Genomic DNA, 23026 nt, shown 5'->3' with positions numbered 1-23026 from the left:
GTAGGTATTTGGAGTGGCTACTTTCCCAGCGAGGCAGTGGCAGTGTCCATGCTCTCCCCTTGGTGCTGGTGAAAAAGCAAGTTCATAGCCCAGGCCGAAAGTCAGATTTACTGCATTTTATGTTTTCACTTCTTCTTTAACCTCAGGTCCAGTGAGAAAAGAGCACAGCTGAGCTGTGTTTAGTCAAAAATGAACCAAACACTGTGTGGGCATCAACTTCTCTGAGCTGCTGATGCTGATTCTGAAGAAATGCCTTCAGGAGACATCACAGATCAAATCTGTCAAGTAAACTGCTAGAAATCAAAGCAGGACAACTGAGTTCTTCGCACTGCAAGTTAACCCTGTCAGCTGGCATTGTAATCTGATACAGAGGTCCCTCGGGCTCTCCCCCTCTCTTGCCACTTGCAATGGCCCAAGTAGTTTAGATGAACTGATTTCTTTGGAAGCTGCTTCCGGTTATGCTTACTTCCTCCTGAAATGCTCCCAGGCCCTCTGGTGCAAAGGGCTCCCACACAACGGTAAGGCAGAGGAGTGGGAAAAGGCCGATGTGCTGGCAAAGGCGAGATGAGACCCTCCCTGCTGCACTGGCAAGAGCCTGAGCCCCCTGCCACCCACTCGAAGGGAAGACCCTGCATACAGCCCCTCAGCCCTGGTAGCACTTTCAGTGATGGCATGAGAGATGATGGATTTTGCTAGCTTAGCAGGTGACAGCCACCACCCCTCGTCTCCTGGGAATGGGTCAGAGCAACCAGGGCAAGAGCAGAGTCTGCAGTTGGGGACATCACCCCTCCCAGGCGTCGCTGGTTTGCGCCTCCATCTGTGTTCCTTCCTTTGTTACACCTGAACCCTGCATGTGTCAGGTGAGTTTATAAAGTGTTTGCGAATTGTAGCACTTGTTTTTTTTGTCAGTTATGCTTTGTAGTAGCCTTTTTAGAAATATTAATTAAGCCTTGGGCTTGTACAGCTTAGGGACGAGGAGAAGCAGCAGCAGTGTTCGGCCTGGAGCAGGGAGCCTGCATCGCTGCCAGCCCCGCAGGTGCATCACAGAAAGGACGTGTGTCTCTACTAGGACGAGAGGAAACGGCCTCAAGTTGCACCAAGGGAGGTTTAGGCTGGACAATAGGAGACATTTCTTTACTGAAAGAGTGGTCAGGCCTTGGAACAGGCTGCCCAGGGAAGTGGTTGAGTCACCATCCCTGGAAGTATTTAAAAGACGTGTAGATGAGGCCCTTAGGGACATGGTGTGGTGGGCATGGTGGTGTTGGGTTGACGGTTGGACTCGATGATCTTAGAGGTCTTTTCCAACCTTAATGATTCTATGATTCTACTCATGTTCCCTACAAACAACACAGGAACACGGGCCACCAACTCTTACTGAAATGTTTATTAAGATCAAACTTCAGAACAACGGATCGGAACACAATGTCTGGTGGAGTAGAATATTTCTAAATTGATTTTTCCTTTCTATGCATAAATGAAAAAAAAATCAAGATTATACAAAAAGAACAGAAAGTGCAGAACACAACAAAACAGTTCTCATGCAACAAATCTCTTTTTTTTAACCTTAAAACAGAAAATAAGCTCAACAGTGTAGAAATAAAAAACATACATACATTATGCCGTCTACGCACTCAAACATTCATCTGTGACATTACTTTTCTTTATCCCTTTTTCCTCATAAAACTTAACATTATGTGTTTAACACATGCTTATAAACATTGCTAAACTCAGCAAGAGCTATTATAGTGCCCCAACTTAATAAGTTGATAAAAAAGTAGTTGTCATATGGCCAGTTCACAAAGGAACTAAATATTCTCCTTTTTTTTTTTTTTTTTTTTTTTGCTATGAGATGCCTATATGCAGCTTTCTATTAATATGAGGCATTTAAAATAAGCTGGTCATTTGGCTACCACAAGGGCTTAGTGTTCATGTTACATCAGAAAAAAAAAATAATACTGGGAACTGCCAATTAGTTGAGAGAAAAGTCTTACTGTTTTTTGGGGCTATTTACTACAATTTGGCTATCACTGAGGATTGAGTATGTGCAGACTAAATAAGGTGATGCCTAGTTTGGCTAAACGCTTCTAGAGCTTCACCCCAGCTTCAAAATTTAAGAAAAAAATGTGTCAGAGCTTGTCAAATTGACCAGTGTCCTGGGTTTTCACTTTAGCAGATCACAAGGACATTGAAAGCCTTTTAATTTTAGCAGATGCTCTCTTCTGGGGGCGGATTTGTCTCTCCTGGGCACCCTTCGCGGTCCTCTGTGCTCCCCCGGGCGAGGGAAGGTGAGGTTGAAAGACCGGTGAGCCGCAGGGCTGCTTGGGTTGAGGAACCAAACAAAACAGGTTTTCCAGGAGGTGATCTTAATTTAAATTAAAGGAAAAACTGGAACATCTTAATGAGCAGACCTTGCTGCCCTGGAAGATGTTAGTATGACATTATGAAAAGACAATTGAGCCTTTTTGTTATTATCTAACACAATTTCCTAACTGTCTGGGCTGCTGAGCCTCGGAAACAAAATGCCAGTTGATATTTGAGCTTCTGCAGCTCGCCTTTGCCAATGGCTTGTTCTGGATGCAACATGAGAAACAAAACTTTGGGTAGCTCCACTTTTTAAAAATGACCATTTTCAACACACTTTACAAACGTTCAGCTTTGTCGTTTAAGGAAGAATAACAGCTAGAGGACTCTCTGTAACCATAAAGTTTCTGCAAAGAAAAATAAAATTTGGTATTTCTTCTACACAGTCATTAATAACATTTCTGTGCAACATTTGGTGTTCGTTACATTTATTTGGCCTATTAAAAGGAAAGAAGGACAAAACAGCTGCAAATAAAACCAACTTCTCTTTCACAATAGATACTTCAGATGCCGAAGTTGCTACATGTGCTTGGAATATCATGCAGGAGTTTACTTATTCATTTAAATAGGATACATATTTATAGCTGAGCTCGTCTTGCATCGGACTAGGATGAGGGAAACCTGGAAGAACTCAGTTGAAAACATTGTTGAGTACAGTGACGACGAGCATACAACCACCAAAGATATTTTGGCCCGAGCAGTGTGTATATAAACGTATACACACACAGATACATATACACACACGCACACACACCTAAAAAACCCAGCCTCTCAGTGATTGAACTACAACTCATCGCAGGGACTGAACAACGGAGTGTTGCGCAACCTGGCTACGCATCTATGCAAAATTACTGAAAACGTGAGTGACCACCAAAAACGAAAGCTGACCCTTGCGACACGCCTCTGGGAAGGAAGCCCCCCCTGAACTCCCCTCCTGCCCGGACGCGGAGGGAGTTCTCCCAGGAACAAACTGTGACTTTATCCACCTTTATTCGTAAATGTGACGTCAACCCGCCTGGCTGCAAGACCCCACTGGTAGCCATGAAAATCCTGCCTTTAATGGTGGACGTTGGAGGAAGGCCAAGCTCATCACAAACTGAGGGCAGGCGGATGCCCTTCTAGTGATGGAACGGAGGTTTTAATGAGGTACCTAGCAATAATCACTGTCGTTGCTGCTGTCATTCCAAGTGCTGGGGGGATTCAGATCAGACAGGAGAGGAATGAGAAAGGCTCAGCCCTCGCTTCCATGCCTCTGTGGAAAACCTCACGCAAGCCTATTTCATCACGGGGTCTGCATGCCAGCACCGGCACTGGCAAGAAAACTGGGAGGCTAAATTTGCAGCTGCCTCCTTTTCAACCCACCGAGCTGGGAATATTTCATAGTCTAGAAAAAGGCTCCAAGTGAAAGGGGAAAAGGACATTATGTGTTTCAAGGAGCGCTAACCTCCGTTGGATTTACTGGCTTCCTCCCTTCTGATGATGAACAACCCACATCTTTCCGTAACTGCTTACTGCCAGCACTAGCAAACGACCAGATTCATGTTATTAAAAGGCTATTTAGGTAATAAATCGCTATGAAAGTCATCTAGCCAGCAGGAAGAGAAACATTCCTAAGAAATTATTGCTTCTGGAGTCTGAAATTGCCATCCACAAACAGTGCAGATCCGACTGGACTCTTGCAATAACCCAATGGTGCAAAATCCACACCACGCCTTTCTGAGTGGTTAAAGTTTGAGCTTCTCTGCTCTCATGTGAAGTATTTTTAGACGTGCAGCTTACCAACTACAGCACTCGAGAACCTGAGCACTAACGGTATCTCATGTCCGAGGTGTTACATGTCACCAGAATGACTGCAGCAGAATATATTAAAATTGTTTACAGTATAGAGCAACACAGAATGAAACCGCTAAACCTTAAACCTGCTGCAGTAAAGATCCAAAGAGATGGAGCATGTGGGATGAATTTGACTATACAGTAATACCGACAAACAAAACAATGATGCTTATTGTCACCAGGAATAAAAAAAAAAGCCCCTTCAAATCTCTTTTCCCACAACTTCTGCAATAAATACATAAGATCGTATTACTTTACCTTTTAATTGTGACAAAAAAAAAAATCATTTCTGTATGAAAAGATAAGGTAAGGGACACATGAAGAAATAAATCACTGCCCACTCTACCCTGAGAAGTGCCGGGGCTAGAAAGAAAACTCTCTCAAATTCAAGAAAAAAGCATTACTATGAAAGATCTCAGGAGCCTGCACCGGCAGCACAGTGGAAGCCAGCGTGGTGGTTTCAGAGGCTGGCCAAGGTACAGGAGGAGATACTTTGGCAGGGGCTCCCCCAAGTTAATTCTTCTGGCAATACTACAAATACTTCAGCACGTTTACAATGGATAATTATTTCCTTCGGCTTTACAGGGGAGTGAAATAGAGCTTCCTGCTACAGGGCAGCGTGCATATTCATGCATTATGAACGGTAATTAAACAGCCCCATAAACAACTCCAAATATGGATTTTAACATCCAATTCTTAGAAATGAGGCTACGCCAAATGCTGGCTGGGACAAAATTGGACCTGCCCTACCTTTGATTGAAACCCTCTGGGTTCGAAACGTCCTTTCGTCCCTCCTTGTCCTTCCCCTGACTGAGAAAGCTAAATAAATGTGTGTGAGCTCACCCCCAAAACGGTTTCACATTCCCTCTGCTGGGTGTGAATTGAGAGGGAGCTTCAACTTCTCCTCCCTCTTTGCTGCTAGACCTTGGATAGCTCGATGGTGCTGTGAAAGAAATACTGGCTTACGAAGGTGCTATGTGGAGTAATGGTGATTTGAAACACACTGATCCATGATGTTTATGGGGAAAAGGGTAAGGCTGGCACCTTACCTTCTGCTGGAAGGTGCAGATTTTTAAACTGTAGAAGAACCTTTCCAGAAACAGAGATTAAAATAAGGAGTACTTGACAGCGTTCATTTAACCAAAAGCAGAATCTTCAAGGAGCTTTAAAAATAAAATAAAGCCACTTTAAAATGTCTAACTCAGTGTGTATTTTACATGAATGCCAGTTATAGGGTGAAATACAACTCATCTCTGTTATATATGATCATCACCAGAATATATTAAATGTAATTGAGATGATAAAATTCACGGCAGAAGTTCAGTTAAAGTATTTCTCACAACTGATTTCTTCAATAAGGTCTCATATTCTTCAGTAGTATTATTCCCCTGTCTGAACACAGTTCACAGTATGTGTTCTAAATAAAAAAATATTCACCTTAAAGAAAAAAAGACTTTCTCAAGACACTTGAAACAAACAAAAAAAACCCCCTAAGTCCTGTGCGATTACATGTACTTTAGTGCTCGGCGATTTCACCAGCCTAAAAACAACATTGTCACCCTTGATAGCATAGAACATCGGCACCAACTGAAAGCCTTCAGCTAAGAAACCCATGTATGCCACCAGGAATTCGTCAACGATGCTGGCCAAGACTGCGCGTCAACTTCAAATACACCAAAACATACATTTCTTAAATACATTGACAATTCAAGTAATTTATTAAAAACTGCTTTTCATTTGAAATATATATTCTTTTGAATGACTATATTGCAGCATGATTTACACATGCATTTTAAAGTACTGTAGTATGAGAAGTTTGAGGCAGCAGAAATCTTACGAGCTGTGATTTGTCTGTTTAGCACACGGATTGACTGCAGCCCAGAGGTCCATGCGAAAATGAGTAAATAGCATCACAAACACTTCCAATAAGATGACAAACGAAGTTCGGTTTCTAAAGTTTCTTTAAATGGCTGCTGGATCTCTGAGCTTTGGCTGCCCATGGATTGGGCCACACTGCTAGCGATCCAAACACTATTTTAAATCAGATTAGCACAACTCTTTCAAGCTCTTCACAGAAAAATGTCTTTGCACTGCAGCTATGTCCTGAATCAAGGAAGGGGGCATGGAGGTTGCGCCGATGACATTGGTACAGCAGCTCGGAAGAGCTCCAGCCTACAATTCCTCCAACACAAGGACTGGAACAGCAACACATGCTAATGGATTGAATTTTAAGGCCTAAAAACTGTTTCTGATAGATTTTTATACACCCAGACTATGCCATAAAGTGATGGAGGTAGGCCTTCGGTTTACCTTGTACTGACACTGTGCCTTTACCTTGGCTGCTGCATTCCCAGCCAGGAGGTTAAAGGATCATCAAAAGTGCAATTAATCAACGATTTCCTTTCCCCATGAGAGAGAATTCACACGCGCCCTCCCATGAAGCTGACCCCAGAGACGCCCTTTCTCCATGGCAGCTTCATCCAGAGATGATCAGGTTTAAATGCCAAGAAAACCCCCGAATTCACCAGCACACAAAACTCTGAGCTAAAAATTGTCACAGCGTATTCCAATGACATTCATAAAATTCAGCACTTGTGATAAAAACCTGTCAGTGCTGGTCACCTCTCCCAGTTGCTGCTCCTTCCATCTACAATTCACATCATGCACCCAATGTCACCCTCTCCTGACAAGCAGCAGACTTGGGAGTAGTTGCTGAACAGTATGACTAAAAGGATTCACAGCAGTTTCTTAGAAACCGCAGTAATTGCTTTTGTTTTTCTTGAAAATAATTACAAATAAAACTATTCTGTAGTAATTGCACTAACAAAAACATGAAGTCTAAAATTAACGTTAAAGAACTGTAGCTGTCAGACCAGTAATATCATGCTTATGAAAAAAATTGATCAAGATGTCTAAGCGTTTGATTCAGCTGTTACACTAGTGAAATCTGAAATGTTCAGACAAAAAAATAGCAAGAGACTATAAGTCAAGATAGCTTCCATTTTCAGTTAGTTTAAAAACAGCCGAAAACTTAATTTTTCTAACTGCTAATTGTATACAGTGTGAGTCTCATGCAGATTAATAAAACTTATTCGAAATCTAAATGTATTCTTAATAAAAAAAGTGTTCAGAAATGACATTTCTAAGTTGTAGAGAAAGCAATTAGCATCATAGCTACCTGTTCAAGCCTATATTAAGGACTACAGAATTTCATTTACACTTTTGCACGAAACTGCCTTTTCTTCTGCAATTTTAGCTACAAGTAGTGAAGATCCTAATTTGTTTTCCTGGGGAAAAAAAAAGTTCTTGATCCTGCACCTGCCCTCCCTGGAATGTGGGTGAACAACAAGCAACGGCCTCACACGGCTGACTCGCTCTCCAGCTCCGATGCGGCAGCTCCTTTGCGCGTGAGCTTCAGCACAGTCGGCTTCTCTGCGCTCGTGCCATTGCCCTCAGTTGTCTCTGGAGGACCTAGTCCTTTCTGTTCTTCCTTTGGCTCTTCATTGACTTCGGGGTAAATCACCAAGAAGGTAGCTGTCAAAAAACCCAGGAAGGATCCCACTGAAGCCACCATGGGAATGACTCTGACTGTGCCAACCGCATCCACCACACCACCAAGCGCAGAGGCCACGAGGATCTGGGAGATGTAAACCTGACATGACAGAATAGCGCAGTCTATGCCAAATCCTCGCTTTGAGTTCCCGGGGCTATGGTGAATGTACTGAAAAAAGACAAGAAACGTGTTAGGAGGTAAAACAATGGATGAAATCAAATATTTAAACACTAGTATCTTCCTCGAATTTCTCAGCCATGTGGTCAACTTTACGCCATCCTTGTGCATCACGCAGGCTATACAAGTCCAGAGCAACAGCCTCCTTATCTACTTATCAATGGCCTCCTCAGCTTATACCAAGAGGCAGATATTTACTGGGGCACTCCTAGCGTGAATTGGCTCCAAGATTAGGTTTTGTAAAAAAAATTTACATGAAACAGTGGAAATTATTTTTATGATTAGAAAAAGGAATCTCCCTCCCAATCCCAATGCAGAAATGTTAAAATAAATGATCCTCCTGTAATTTGTTATACAAATGGAACAGTGCTAAAAAGTGGAAAGTAAATCCGTCCTTGTTTCCAGCAGAATCAGTTTGCCTTACGTCTCCGCAAACTTATAGCTGCATTTCCAGACGTATCTCAGTATCTAAGACTGTGAAGAACCTGAGTAATGCTAACATAACACATCGGGAACAGTAGTAACAACTAGGTATGTTATAAATACTCCAATAATTATTTCATTTCTCTTCATCTGCCACATGCACCCAAATCCTTTTATACCTCAGCACAGGGTAAAGCAATCATGACCCCACTGAGCAAACTTGATGCTAATACCATCTGATTTAAGTAGCAGCTCTTGCTATTTACTATCAAGGATGAATCTGTGCTTTGGCACACAAACAGGTGTCCCAACAAAGCAGGTATCTCAAATAATGGGATTTAATAAATCCATTTTGCCACTGTGATTTTCAGAGAAATGTGAATGCTCTGCCTTGACTAAAATATTCAAAATATTCCACGTACCTGTTTAATATCATGGTATTGTCCCAAAAGCGCATAGGGGCAGTAGGAGATACTCATAGAGACTATTCCCATAGTGCTGATCATTATCATGGTGACGTACACATTGGGGAACATAGCCATCACTGCAGTGCCAAGAGAAAAACCCAGCGTGCCCAGGATGTAGATCACTTTTATACTAAGGTCATAGTTGTCCAAGTATTTCTGCAACAAGGCTGCAGAGATCAAGAATAAAACATAAATATCAGTTTACTCAGTGAAGTTTTATGGTATTGATGTGGCCGTGGCGGCTCAATACGCTGTTTGGGACTTGGATGCTCACTGCATATTTGCCTTGGCTTAGCAGCATAGCTCAGCCCTCACTGGGAAGAGGATGTATTGCTACTTCAGAAACCGGGGCACAAATGAGCTCAGAGGCTTGCCTAAACCATGCTACAAGTCTGAGGCAGAACAAAATGCTTTGAGACTCAAACATACCATGGTCCACTCAGTCCATTCATTAATTTTACCTATTTATTAACTTTCTCAATGCAGGTACGCTCTGAGCACAGAGGAGATTCTGTTTCTAATGCAAGAACAGCCGCTAAACAAAGCGATCAGATCACTCATGTTTATAGCCACATTTCAGTTTGTGTTCAGAAACAAGCTGCCCATCTGAACTTCAATTTGACATGTCTCAACAAAGAGGCAGTCCCCCACGATACTGATCTGTGCAGACTTGCCTGCACACGTGCTGCAAAAGGCAGAACTTAACTTTGGCAAAAGCTTTCAATTTCAGTCTGTATTCCAAGCCTAAATTGTCTGTAGTTAGTTTATCTGTTATTAGAGAGCAAGAAAGATACTTTCAGAAATATGTATTTATAATTTTGATTTTAAAAAGTCTTTGCAAAAACCCTTTTACATATGTTTGAATCTTCTAACCAGCATAATTCAGTTTCCTGATGACTAGCTAAATGCCACTCAATATCTTTTGATATCATTTTGTGCTTTATGCCACTTAACTGATCTGTTCATATTTCCACCTCTACATTTGGAGGAATTTTTTAATATTGATTCTTAAAGAAGCCTCTTCCCTTATGACCACGTGAAATGCTCTTCCAAAATATCCTTCACCCCAAACAAGGAGGCGGACACTAACTGAAGCAAAGCTATTTTTAACTTGCAAATACATATATGAGGTGCATTCCACTGTCTGATTGGGCAGTCTCTTACCTGAACAAACGGCAGCAGTAGCAGCATAAATTACCAGTCCCCAGCATCCCATCTGAACTCCAGCATTATAGGCATGTAACTCAGTTGAGTTAGAAGGGGCCTGCAACAAACACAAACACAAAACCATTTTCTTGTAACGAGTAACTATAAGCAGGTTGGCCAATGGTAACTGCTCTCTTACCTTTGGATCGCCCTGAAAGATGACCTGGCCCATGAAATCTGTATAGAACACAGCTTCAGCAATGATTGAAAACCAAGTTAAGAGGTGACAGACGCACAGTCTCAGCAGCTCCTTTGGCATCTTTAGCATTGACAACCACAAGAGTCTGACAGTGGTTTCAGTTTCCCCCTCTTCGCTCTCTGTGTCTCCACTTGAATTTGTCGTGCCGCTCTGATTCCTGTGTCTGTACCTCTGTCGCTGCCGCTTCTGCATGTCATAGATATCATTCATGCTGCGTGATGACTTTATCAAGACGATGGCATTGGCCCGACGAAAGCGATAGCGGTGAGAGCCTATTTTGCCATAGTACGAGAAGGTGTAAGATGGCTGACGGTAGAACATGTGCCTCCGCCTTCGCATGGAGTTTGAAGTACTAGATTGCTTCATGCCTATTCTAGCGTGTCCATTGAGGAACTCTTTTGGTAGGGAGCCATTCATGTTTGGGACTTTATCTTCATTTAAGCGATTATCAAGCAACATTTCCTCCTCTTTCTCATTGTCCCTGAGGAAAGCAGACAGGTGGTTGAGTTTGGACTTCATGATCTCTTGGCTTGTGTTATGGGGAGTGTTTGGATATGAAGCATCCTGAAATATGGAGGGTTCAATGTCATGCAGAAAAAGCAGCTCCGATTCAATTTCCAATGTAGCATCGGGCATGTGCAGAACTGAGTCACTCTTACTTCTTACAATGTTCACCTCAAGGAACTCCATATTGAGATCATGCTCTGACTGAACCTCATCGTGGAACATAGAGGCTCCATACGGCTCTTCCTCACTAATTACATTGAGTCGATTCAGAGGGGGGAGACTACCACTGAATTTGACACTGGAAAGTGTGTCTCCTTCGTCATCAATCCTGTCCTGCTGAGGGTTATATTGCTCTTCTTCAATGCTAAAAAGGTGGAGAGCAACGGAGACAGAGAAAATAATGGCTGCAAAGAAGAAAAGGACTTGCTCTTGAGATTTAAAAATACCACCCAAGAAGGTCTGTGTCCAGTCCAGCCCTCCTAACATATAACCGATTGCTCCTCCAAGACCTGTGGAAGAGGAAAAACGAGAAGTGAGTTCAGGAAAAATCCATTCAGTCACAACTTGGTCATCAGGAAGACTTGACAGCTGCGAAAAACATATCAACTAACTCCATACCAGCTGAAAACGCATGGATGTTAAGGGCCATGTCTTGTTCTTCACTATCCACCACATCCAACAAGTAGGCCCGAATTGGCCCTTCTGTTGCATCAGCGCAAAAGTCCAACACCACAACACCAAGCACCGTGAGAACTATACCAATGGGCTGCTTGTCTGGGACATCACCAATAGCCAGACCTAAGGAAAAACGGAAGAGGAATCTGAGCATGTCATTCAAAAAGGGAAAACTACTAAGAGCAAGCTCAACTCCTTAAGAGAAAGGTGGCCAACACACTCACTGGAAACATTCCTTTACAGAGTAAAATGGCAATTTCAGCTCTTTGGCACAGCTTCATGGAACATCTGGGACAGAAGATTATGTTTTTAAATTTTTAGGACTGACATTTATTTTTCAAAATGTTATTTTAAAAGTATCTCTTAAACCTTTGAGAGCATTAGATACTATTTCATGTTCCTTGCGTGTATTTTCCTTCAAATGCTGAAGGCTGTTTTTATAAAAGACAGCCATGGTGAGAGAGGTGAGCACCCAAAACTAAACTGTCATACCTCATCTGTCAGTTACAAATACAGGTAACTGCAGTGCTGACTGCATTCGTGACACGGTGCCCAACATGTAATGGTCATAGCACAACAGCATAAAGTGAAATTTAAGGCCCTCACCTCTCTCTTTGCTTTTCTTAAACATTCATAGTTTCTAGATCACTTTTACAAGCAAAACTTTTAAGGATGAAGAAACATTAAGGTATTTTGCATTGCAAAAAGCATCAGTCAGCTTCTGTTGATAGCACAGGATGAAATGCTTTTCGTCTACAGAGTAGAAAAGCAGCATTAGTATATAGCTGGAGAATTTTTCACGAAACGAACCATTGACAAAAACATGAATTACTTGAATCAGATTTAAAATGTTACACATGCAAGAGTCTGATAAAACTATTAGTGTAACTGATGAAAATGACTGTGGAAAGAGATGAACTGGCTAAGCCACCAAGTATCATCTAAATCTCAAGTGCTATGATTCCTGCATATTCAATCCTCATTTATACCAAGTCCTCTGAATGCTAAAGAAGTTTATACGTGTTTCACGCTCGGTTGAATCTTACAGCAGAAAACACCAATGGTGTCAGTGCTTTAGATTTGCTGGGAACCTGAACAGTGCATACAGTGGAGAGAACAAGAGTTGAGTAAGATCTATACACAGCTGTTCTCCTGGGACATGGTCGTATTACTATTAGGATTGGAGAACCTCTTTTTTAGCATGCTCTTGTGCTCCTTGTTCCTCTCCCGATGACTCCTATTGCCAGAGGCCAGGTTATGAAAAAGGGTACAACACAATGACCACCTCAGTTTTTGCAGCATCTTCTGTAGCCCCAAACTGAAATTAGGAGTGCAAGTAACTGGAGACTAAGGATAGGAAAGTGTGAACATAAAATGGGAAGACGACAGACAGTGAAAGCATACAGGGTCCATCTAGAAGAAAATCTGGTTACAAATGAGGTCTTTTCCTGCAAACCGCTAGAGACCCTCTTTTGTGAGAGACTGGTAAGCAGTACCTTTTCTCTCTGAAAAGTGACACAAGCCACCATTTCAAAAACTTCAGTTAAAGAAAGACTAATATTGCTTTATCATATTGTGCATCTGCTCTAAATAATAGATCAAGTGCTGTCTTATGCTGATGTCAAGTGCTGTCTTATGGTGATGTAAATTGAATGTTAGTGGCAAATCTCTGTTTTCTAGTACAGAAGAAGTCTAAGAGAAGACCATGGAATGGCTCTCACTTCAATTTGCTCCAGGCTCCCTCGGGAGAGGCACAGCAGTGTTTAAAGTGCTGTTCAGAAGAGGGTTTTTGTTCAAAATCCACCACAACCACGTCCCAGGAACAGATGCATAAAGCACACAGCTCACTTTTGCGCTGCATTGCAACAACCTCTGTGTTTATAAGAAGTTTCATTGCACAAAAGTACCACTGGAGTATCTGGAAAGCGCAGGTTTTCTAGAAAGCTATGCAATAGACTGTGTTACTGTGTAACAAAGAATCAAAGACAGTATTTTCTGCTGATTTATTAGAAGGTGAGATACTGCAAAATAAACCTATAAACTGCATATGAACTTTGCTTGCCACTATCAATGGCTACTGACCTAAACCACTGTGTGGAAGTAAGAGCTTCCTATCAATTAAAATCTTGTAAGAGGGCTGCAGTCTAACATCTTGCAGGCATCTGGATGAGGAGGAATAAGTACTGGAGACACAACTACAAAGTACAATTGATACCATGTGATAGCAATTCAAATAGTTAATATTTATTGCTTGGGTAAATTAAAAAACCATAAGCTAAATGTCATTCATCTGAACAGTTTGTCCACTGCAGTTTGCAGAAAATTGAAAACCATCATATGGCACCTCGATCTGGCTTTAAAAAGCAAACATGCTGAGCCAAGGTAATGTTCCACTCATTTCCCTCAATTAGCAAAACTTTTTCACAATAGAGCTGCATCTAACCCAAAAAAAAGAGAGCCAAGAGGATATTATTAGGTGCTAAGTTCCTTTCATTTGCATCAGTCCAACCATGATGTAAACATTTCCCCAAATGTACTTGCTGTCACCTCTCCTACACTAAATTTACAAAGAGATTGGAGATTGGAGATTGTAGATTAAGTTCGGTAGTAAACTATGTTCAAGGGAAACTATTTTTACCAGCTTTGATGGGGGCTCAGGAAAAATTATTTTCCCACATAGTTTTTGATAAACAAATATTAACTGTGTTCTGGACTTTTTCAATACCAGGTCTAAGAAAAGCACAAGAAAAAGTGAAAAGATAATTTTTGAAATAATGCTGGAAACAGGATGTGTTGCCAGATATGCATTAAAGGGAAAATGGATCACAACAGGAAACATTTCCCTGTGAACAGGTTGCTACAATTTTCCCATGTCAAGGATCGACCAAATTCGTCTCAGTGACTGCAAACATTATGCTGGCAACCATTGTATTAATAACACTGTATTAATAGTTACAGCTATGATTGCACAATACTTAGTACAGCACCGTAACTTTCAAATAAGAATAAAAACATGCAAGATGGATCGCTCAAATGCAGCATTGCAGAGATTTTTAATGATTTTAACACTAAACATAAGTTAAATCAACTGCATATCATTATCTTTACTTCCTACATAAAAATCTTAAAGCGGATATGTTAGCAGGAGATATATGCAGGTGATTTCCTCATTATTTACCTATAACAGAGCCATTAAGGAAAAGTGCAACTCCAAAGAGGACACCAATGCAGAGAGCAAGAATAAAAGGCCGCCGGCGGCCCCAGCTCAGTGTGCAGCGGTCACTAGCCGAACCTATAAGCGGAGTGAAGATCAAGCCCAGGATAGGGCTAAGGAACCAAGTGAGGCTGTAGTATTGTTCAGGAAGACCTAAAACAAAGACAAAAATGATTTAAAGGTTATGTGGTACACACCAAACATTTCACTTTATACATGAAATTTTGTTATACCTTTGAAAACTGTAAATTGATCAGTAATTTACCTACAGTAAATTCCCTCCCAACTGAACAACTCAGTTAAGATTTCTTATCAGTGGCTAAAAAAACAGCTAAGGAAAGCACAGAGCATATATCTTTCAAATACCTGGGCAATAAGAAGGCAACAACAGGTATATTTAAGCTACTGAAATAAAAGCTAAAAAAAAAAAAGATATATCTAATAGTGGAATCACTAGTCTAGTGTGACTAGTGTGGACGCCAGGTACCCACCAAAGCCTCTCTATCACTCCCCTCCTCAGCTGGACAGGGGAGAGAAAATACAACGAAAGCCTCGTGGGTCGAGATAAGGACAGGGAGATCATTCATCAATTACCGTCATGGGCAAAACAGACTCGACTTGGGGAAAATTAATTTATTACCAATCAAATCAGAGTAGGATAATGAGAAATAAAAACTAAATGTTAAACCACCTTCCCCCCACCCCTCCCTTCTCCCTGGGCTCATCTTTCCTCCCAAATTCTCCACCTCCTCCCCCTAGCAGCGCAGAAGGACAGGGAATGGGGGTTGTGGTCAGTTCATCACATGTTGTTTCTGCTGCTCTTTCCTCCTCAGGGGGAGGACTCCTCACACTCTTCCCCTGCTCCAGCGTGGGGTCCCTCCCATGGGAGACAGTCCTGCACCAACTTCTCCAACGTGAGTCCTTCCCATGGGCTGCAGTTCTTCATGAACTGCTCCAGCGTGGGTCCCTTCCACAGGGTGCAGTCCTTCAGGAACAGACTGCTCCAGCATGGGTCCCCTGCAGGGTCACGAGTCCTGCCAGCAAACCTGCTCCAGCGTGGGCTCCTCTCTCCATGGGGCCACAGGTCCTGTCAGGAGCCTGCTCCAGCATGGGGTGTGGGGTCCTCCACGGGCTGCAGGTGGATATCTGCTCCACCATTAACCTCCATGGGCTGCAGGGGGACAGTCTGCCTCACCATGATCTTCACCACGGGCTGCAGGGGAATCTCTGCTCCGGCACCTGGAGCACCTTCTCCCTCTCCTTCTGCACTGACCTTGGTGTCTGCAGGGTTGTTTCTCTCACATATTCTCACTCCTCTCTCCAGCTGCAATTGCGCAGGGTTTTTTTACCCATCTTAAATACATCATCCTGGAGGTGCTACCACTGACGATGATGGGCTTAGCCTTGGCCAGCGGCGGGTTCATCTTGGAGCCGGCTGGATTTGGCTCTATCGGACATGGGGGAAGCTTCTGGCACCTTCTCAAAGAAGCCACCCCTGTAGCCCCTCAGCTACCAAAACCTTGCCACGCAAACCCAATACATCTAGATTAGTTACTACTGTCCAAAAAATCACACTTTTGCTGAATTTTGCTGACTGTACCGAATTTTTTTTTGATGGGCGTGTTGGTTCACGGCCTCTGTGAAGAAGTAGCAGCCAAGGTCTGCTGCGTGGAAGCCCAATAGCTTTGTTGCATCCTCTATCCATTTGTGGACTATAAAAAAAAAAGATCTTCCGGATGCTTGGAAAGCTACCTGGTTGTCGTATACGCTTATCCCCTTCTCAGCAAAACTTCTAACATTCAACAGGAGTTGAACATTATAGTGGTACTGTTCATCTAAGACCACCACCATAAAGAGTTACTAAAGATTTAATGGACTGAGAATGATGGACAGGATTTGACTGTCATACGAAATGTCCCATTTCTAAGCACAAAAATGTTTACTTATAAAATTGAACAACGGACAATAAAAGAAAAAGCAATTATTCATTAACCTTTAGAGAGCAGCTAAAGAGGCTTGCTCATCTCTACCAGCCTTGCTTTTTTTTCAGAACTGAACTGACTGTTCATAGGATGAAATGGAAACAAATTTGATTTATTATGTAATATTTACCTAGAAAAAAAACCTTGTTACAAATAATTTCTGGAGAAGGAAAGAAACCCCCAAAGACCTGCTTTACACCTCCCCAGCATGGAGAGCAATGGCCTGCAGATGGCAGACTGGCCCAGAAGAGCAGCTACACTCGGGTCCTTGGAGATCTGTCTCCCTCGCAGTTTATCAGCACAGGTCAGATAACCACTTTGACATGTTTCTTAGTAAAGCACTAAAACCAAAACAATCAATTTCTTGCAGTCCAACTGATGCCAAGACTGAAAAACTCAGTGTCTTTACCCGAGGAAGGAAAACCATTTATTATTCAAAACCACATATGTGTGAGTGTGAGTAGTATTCCAGCTTTGCTGGCGAGATCAACCTGGGCTCCCTGTGCAGCGCACTAAGGCATCCATTACGACGCAGGATTATACCGATCCCTGCCCAAAATAGCCTATGCTGCAAATTTGGAAGTCTAATCTCCCGCTGTTTAAAGCTCCATCAAATCTTGACTAACAATGCTGACTTCTTCCATGAGAAAAATCACATTTTCCTTGAGACTGGTGCACTCTGCAGTGATACAGAAATATTATAGGAAAATAAGACTTTTTTGCCCACAACTTACCATAAATAACCAAATTCACTATCAGGATTCAAAATCCAGGTCTGAGGCCAAGGTCTATGTGATTTGACTCAACCTTGGCTAACGAACAAGCTAACGGCGACAGCTGTCTCAATGAGTAGTTATTGGAAGAGACTTGCCTCTTCTGAACCTGCTCAACCTCTGCTTTCGGCCCAAACAGGCCCATGAGCACTCTGCCCACAGGGAACAGGGAAAGCACCACAGTTTAGCCATCTTTCCTTGCTACCTGTAGCAAGGCCTGTACCTGAGGCCAATACTCCACATGGGCACTTACCATACAACAACTATTGACTCCTTTTGCAGCAGGTTTTAGATCTCTAGGACAGGGCTGTGTTTGTACAGATGGCACCTTGTTCACATCATGGTTCAAACCACTACCTCTTGCTTAGCTTTTCCAGCTGTTTGGTGATGTCTTGGCTGACATGGAAGTTTTAGCTGAGACATAGTTAGTAGGGAACACTAAGATTGGGAGAGGCATATTAGGTTTAAAGCTCTTGTTCAGGAAACCACCGCTCCTCCAGATCCCAACCTGCAGTTGCACCATCCAGCTTCTCTTAATGAGCGCTATCCTAATCATAGGTGCAAGTCAACAAGCCAGTAATCCAAATAAAAGTGCAGAGAAAAACCTCCATCTCCCTGTGGTTTTAACATCCTTTTTTAACTTCACCGAGTTCAACAGCCTTCCCAAGCAAGCAGGTTCAGGCATTGCATGTTTAACTGGCACCTCACCTGCTCCAAGATGCTAACGCTTATCAATGCCTGAGCTGGCATACAGATGGGAGGGGGATCTGCTTCAAAAAAAAATTAATGATGGGAAAGAGGAAACATTTAGTTCAAGGCAAGCCAAACTAATTGGTAGGCAGGTTATGATTCATTTAGGGTGAATGATTTTTCTGCAGGAATGGTGTGTAAATACTCATCCCAGTTTGTCTCCACAGAGCCATCCTGTGAGCAGCAGTTATGCATCAGAGGCTGCTATTGTGTTATGCCAACTCACTGCAGCGAGTCTGTTTTAAACAAAGTTAGAAGCTATAGCTTAACCAAAGTCATTGATCTTCACTGTAGTGATCACCAACAACTGAAGTAATTTGATGTCATATCACTGCAAGAGGGCTGTATGTTGAGAGCAGAAGTTTCTTTTCTGAATTATGTTGTGACTTGTGAATTATGAGCTGGGACATCTCAGTCGAGCTCATCCATCAGTAAACACTTGAGAGACATAGGGAATGTTTTGCAGTAAATCATACAGTTGCTTTAAATAAACACAGGGGATGAAGGCTAGCAAGAGCTCCGTTACTAGTGTTACAAGCATCATCCTATCTTATATGAATAGACAACCTTAAATAGATATAAGTAAAATGGATACAATTAGCGACTCTTAATATTCGAACATCCATTGAGACAACCAACTCATTTTAATGGAGACTGAGTGGAAACAAGGAAACTCTAGTACAGCAGGGACAAGCAATAGGGGTGTATATTCAGGGACACCACGGGCTTGCACAGCTCACTATCCCTCTGTCCTTGTGGCCACCACTTTGTCTCCAGTGACCACCACTTTGTCTCCAGTCTACAATGGCACTTCTCTGTCGTGTATACAAATTTTAACAAAAAAAGTTTTCGAAACACTGAATTCGAAATGGTGACTTCTGCAGAGAATTAAAACCTGTTTACAAATATTCTTCCTTCAACTGTAAAAACTGCACATTTCTAAATTGAAAAGATAGGGTTTTTTTATGCTTTATAGCCACAGTTAACCAACTGTCATAAAAATGTCCTAAGATTATTAAAAAACACAGTGATTTTTACTGCCAGCATTACTTTGACTTCAGTACTTTCAAGGTCAACTTTGCATGTAATAACTCAAAATCAGATTAAGGCCTGCATTCTGGTTTGATTTTCCAGGCCAGTAAAAGAAAGGAAAAAAGGGTTTTTACCCAACCTCTGTGACATGCCTACAATTAGGGAGTCTTATCTTTCCACGTATGAGTCAGAGGAGAGAGACTGAAATACTTTCTTGAGAAGGCTTTATTTTCACTGATTGAAAAGGGTGATCTTCCTAACATCTAAGTACTATAAATAAAAGCCTAAATCTAAATATTTACATTGAAAATGGCTTACTTTGCAAAAGACATGAATCTCAATGATTTCAGAACAGAGCTAGGGATGTAGCTTTTATGGAAGGGTAAAAAGGACACTTAAAAAACCAAGAACAGTATGTTTGGAGATCCTTCTTTAGACAAACCACTTTGATTTTTTTTATCGAACTACTCTTTAGCGGCCAAAAGATCTATCTTTAGAAAAAGAGACCACGATAAAAATCTATACAAGAATTAATAGCCCCATGCCAAGAAAAATGGAAGAATTTCTAAAAAGCTTTCAGTGCTCCTCCAAGTAAACAGGAAAGGGGTAACTTTAAGTGAAACATGAGCAATTCCCACAGATTGTATAATGGTAGAAACCATCAACATGAGCACAACCTGCTTTTTCTCTTGCTGGAGAAGTCATGCTATAGGACTACTTCCATAACCTAAGTGGCAGGGCTCTTATAAATTGCATTCCAAGTGTAAGCTAGCAGTTTATAAAATCATCATATGTGTTTTATATACAGTTATGTAGAATTCAAAATAGTTATAATTTATTAAGTGAAGTGTATGACTTTTCTTTATCATAAGTATGTAAACAGTGATTATCGTCACATTTGAATTTAGCTGGTTACTCAAGTGGAAAAATACTGAGTGGGGTTAAAGATTCCTGGTGGGACACTGGTGCACATGCAAGCTAAAATAGAACAGCACAGGAAAAATTTGCTGGCGGGAGAACTCCCTCCTGAACCTGGCTGACAGACAGCAGACTCCTTACCTGAACAATGTATGGGCAGGCAAACAGAGCAATCATTTTAGCAATGGGTAGTAAAGTTAGTTACCCAAAGCTTCCTTCTGCATTTGCTTGCTATATCTTGAAGTTGAGATGTGTTATTGATGAGCTGTAGTCTGCCCAGTGAACCAAAACTCTGCGAGACAACAGTTCTGGTGCCTAGAAGAGCCTTCTCTCTCTGTATAGATTTAGTTGTCACCTCTGATGTCTGCACTTAGCACTGTTGCTGGAAAGTCAGACTTATAAAGCTCACAGCCATGTTCTACCATGGGTCTTCCAGGAAAGAGCTTTCCGAGGCACTGAGCACTACCCTCCACTGCCCCATGAAGCAAGACTTCAAAACATACCTTGTAGATGTTTTTCTTAAAATTCATGCTTCATACTGGCAGAGTCTACAGGACCTTCATGATTTCAACAGTAGGTTTGCTTTAGCGCTACACATTTTCATGTAAATGAGAAAGTTCCAGACAGACGCAGAGAACTCCAACTCCAAAATACTTTTTTTCCCTTAAAGAGGCTGTTCTGGTTTTAGTATCTCGAATGTCTGCATACATGATATGCATATTTAGGTTGGCGTGCATGATTTGGCAGTAGAAGCAAAATAAATAAGATGACTGAAAATTGAAATACTTAAGAGATAGTGTGTATACCTTTGTGTATATATATAAAAAATACAAGTCTTCCAAATGTTTACTGCCTGACAACAAGAATGAGCTCTAAAAATAAAACTTTATAGAAATTATGTCGGCGAAGAGCACGAGGCAGTCAAGGAAGATAATTACATATCCTAATGGTTCCTTTCTGTGTATATACATGCTGCTATACATACACAACTTGACCATATTTTAAAACGGGACGACAGTTAAGAAGGCATCCAAGCCAGGACAAGAAGACAATGAGCAGAAATGAAAAGATAAAGGGAATATTTTGACACCAAGAAGTTCCTTCTGATACCCTCATCTAGTGGCAAGGACTCAGATGCAGCATGTATTTTAAATAAACTTGGCTACGGTGATGTGCCCGGCCAGCAACCCTGCAGCATCCAGTCTCTGATGTGCAGAACAGATGTACGGGTGCTGGCTTTGACTAGGTTTCAAGGCAGTACCGCACAGCAAGCTGGTCATCCGTATGACTGCCTCACTACAACCTCTTACAGCCAAATGTAAAATGTCCCAACTGCTGAGAGCTGCTATATCCACCTGGAACAGGCTATAACTAGGCTGGGACCAATTTCATATGGCCAAGAGAAGTATCATGCAGCAAATACTTTACCAGAGCCTGCTGAGACTCAAATACGGACTTGAAGGCCAAAGCAGCTGCATCCCATTACCAGTTTAATGCTGTTCGTTTATTTTGTCTGTAATTTTCCACCACTGTGCTTGCCTTGCCAGGTAGCAGCTCTAACTGCGAACCACCATCCGCCAACTTGGAAAAGTAACCTGGTGGCCTCTTGGGGGAGGAATAATAACTGCAGGATTATAATTTAGCCTTTTACTGACAGCTAATCTGAGGAAACACCGAGGAGGAAAAAAACATATTGGATAAACAAGGTTAGTATTTGTGCCGTGAACTGAATCTGGAGCAGGTCACAAGGCAGACTCAGAAGTCTCATACAAATCAGTGAGAAAAAGAGCAAAACACAACAACAGCTTCTGTTAGCAGCGACGACTGCCACTGAGACCCTTGTAATATGGCATTTCCCAGCCAGCTACAAACAAACAGGACACTGGCTTCTAGTAAATAAGGGTTTGTTTTTTCCCAGACAAAAAAAGTGCCCAACAATAGTGGGACCAGCACTGCTCACGGTTCACAGGAAATGCTCACTGTGTCACCATCAGTCTAAGGGCTGCGTGAGGTCACGAGTTACATGGAAGAAAGATTAAGTCACATGCAGCAGTTTCTATTCAAAACCTCTTTTTGATAAGTTCTATTGGGGGAAAAATAGTTCTTTATACGCTTAACAATAAGATCTGATATGGGAATAGGATGCTAAGCTCCTATTTTCATTTGTCAGAAATCATCACCTAGAGACTTGTTTATACTCTTAAAGTAAACACCAGACAAATTTCTGAACTAACATAAGAAGCTGTCATGCCCTGCAAATATTTTGTATTCTGCAATTTCATCCCTGCATAAAACACTGTGTGCTGCTAAAAATATTTTATATTGATCTGTTTAAAATGCACGGCTTATACAAGCTGCTTTATTTAGATTATATTCTTAAAGAGAGTAGCATGCAAAAACAACGCTTGTCAAAAAACTGTGAAAAAGTTAGAACCCCAGTATCTGCTTTTCATCTTGTTACAACAGAACTGTAGAAACCACCGCAAACTCAAGCATTTTAGCTTTGGAGCGTCTAAATGAGGAACAGGGATTTCAGAATGCACCTGCAATAATTTCATAAATGCACCCCGATATCCACTCCCTTATATTTAAAATAAAAATACAAAGTTGCCACACGTGGGTTCCCCAGACAAACTGCAAACAAGCTGCATGCCTCTTTTGACAACTGTATCCCCATGAAACGTCAACCACAAATCCTTTTTCTTCTTGCTATCTCCCCTCAGATTTTAGGGCTTCCAATGGCTTAGAGCTCACGTGGGACTCCCAGCTGCCAAAAAACCCATATCTGAGCCAATATATGTTGAACCAATGCACTTGGTTCATAGGAATAGGCTTGACTGGTGGTCTGAGCACTGTTGCAGTACAGTCAGCACTTGTACGTTGAGTTTATTGCACCCATGAGAAACCACCTTCTAACTTATGGATTGAAATAAGAACTCTGACCAACATGGAAGGG

At 41.8% G+C, this 23026-nt stretch overlaps 1 protein-coding gene across 5 annotated transcripts in view; it reads right to left on the bottom strand.

Moving 5' to 3' along the window:
* Positions 1-1369: 1369 nt before the first annotated feature.
* The window catches only part of SLC45A4 (solute carrier family 45 member 4), a 68559-nt gene continuing 46902 nt past the window's right edge, over positions 1370-23026 (bottom strand). For 4 of the 5 annotated variants that reach the window (XM_075141077.1, XM_075141076.1, XM_075141078.1 and 1 more), the window contains exons 3-8: positions 14580-14768; positions 11345-11524; positions 10160-11235; positions 9979-10078; positions 8770-8981; positions 1370-7915 (exon numbers count right to left, since the gene is read on the bottom strand). In XM_075141077.1, coding sequence (XP_074997178.1) covers positions 7553-7915; positions 8770-8981; positions 9979-10078; positions 10160-11235; positions 11345-11524; positions 14580-14768 — 2120 coding nt within the window. In that variant the 3' untranslated portion in view covers positions 1370-7552. The remainder of the gene's footprint in view (positions 7916-8769; positions 8982-9978; positions 10079-10159; positions 11236-11344; positions 11525-14579; positions 14769-23026) is intronic. The other variant, XM_075141079.1, reaches the window with a different exon arrangement.

This window comes from Calonectris borealis, chromosome 2 (assembly GCF_964195595.1).
Source record: "Calonectris borealis chromosome 2, bCalBor7.hap1.2, whole genome shotgun sequence".
In the NCBI taxonomy this organism is placed as follows: domain Eukaryota; kingdom Metazoa; phylum Chordata; class Aves; order Procellariiformes; family Procellariidae; genus Calonectris; species Calonectris borealis.
This window is presented reverse-complemented; position numbering and strand designations above follow the sequence as displayed.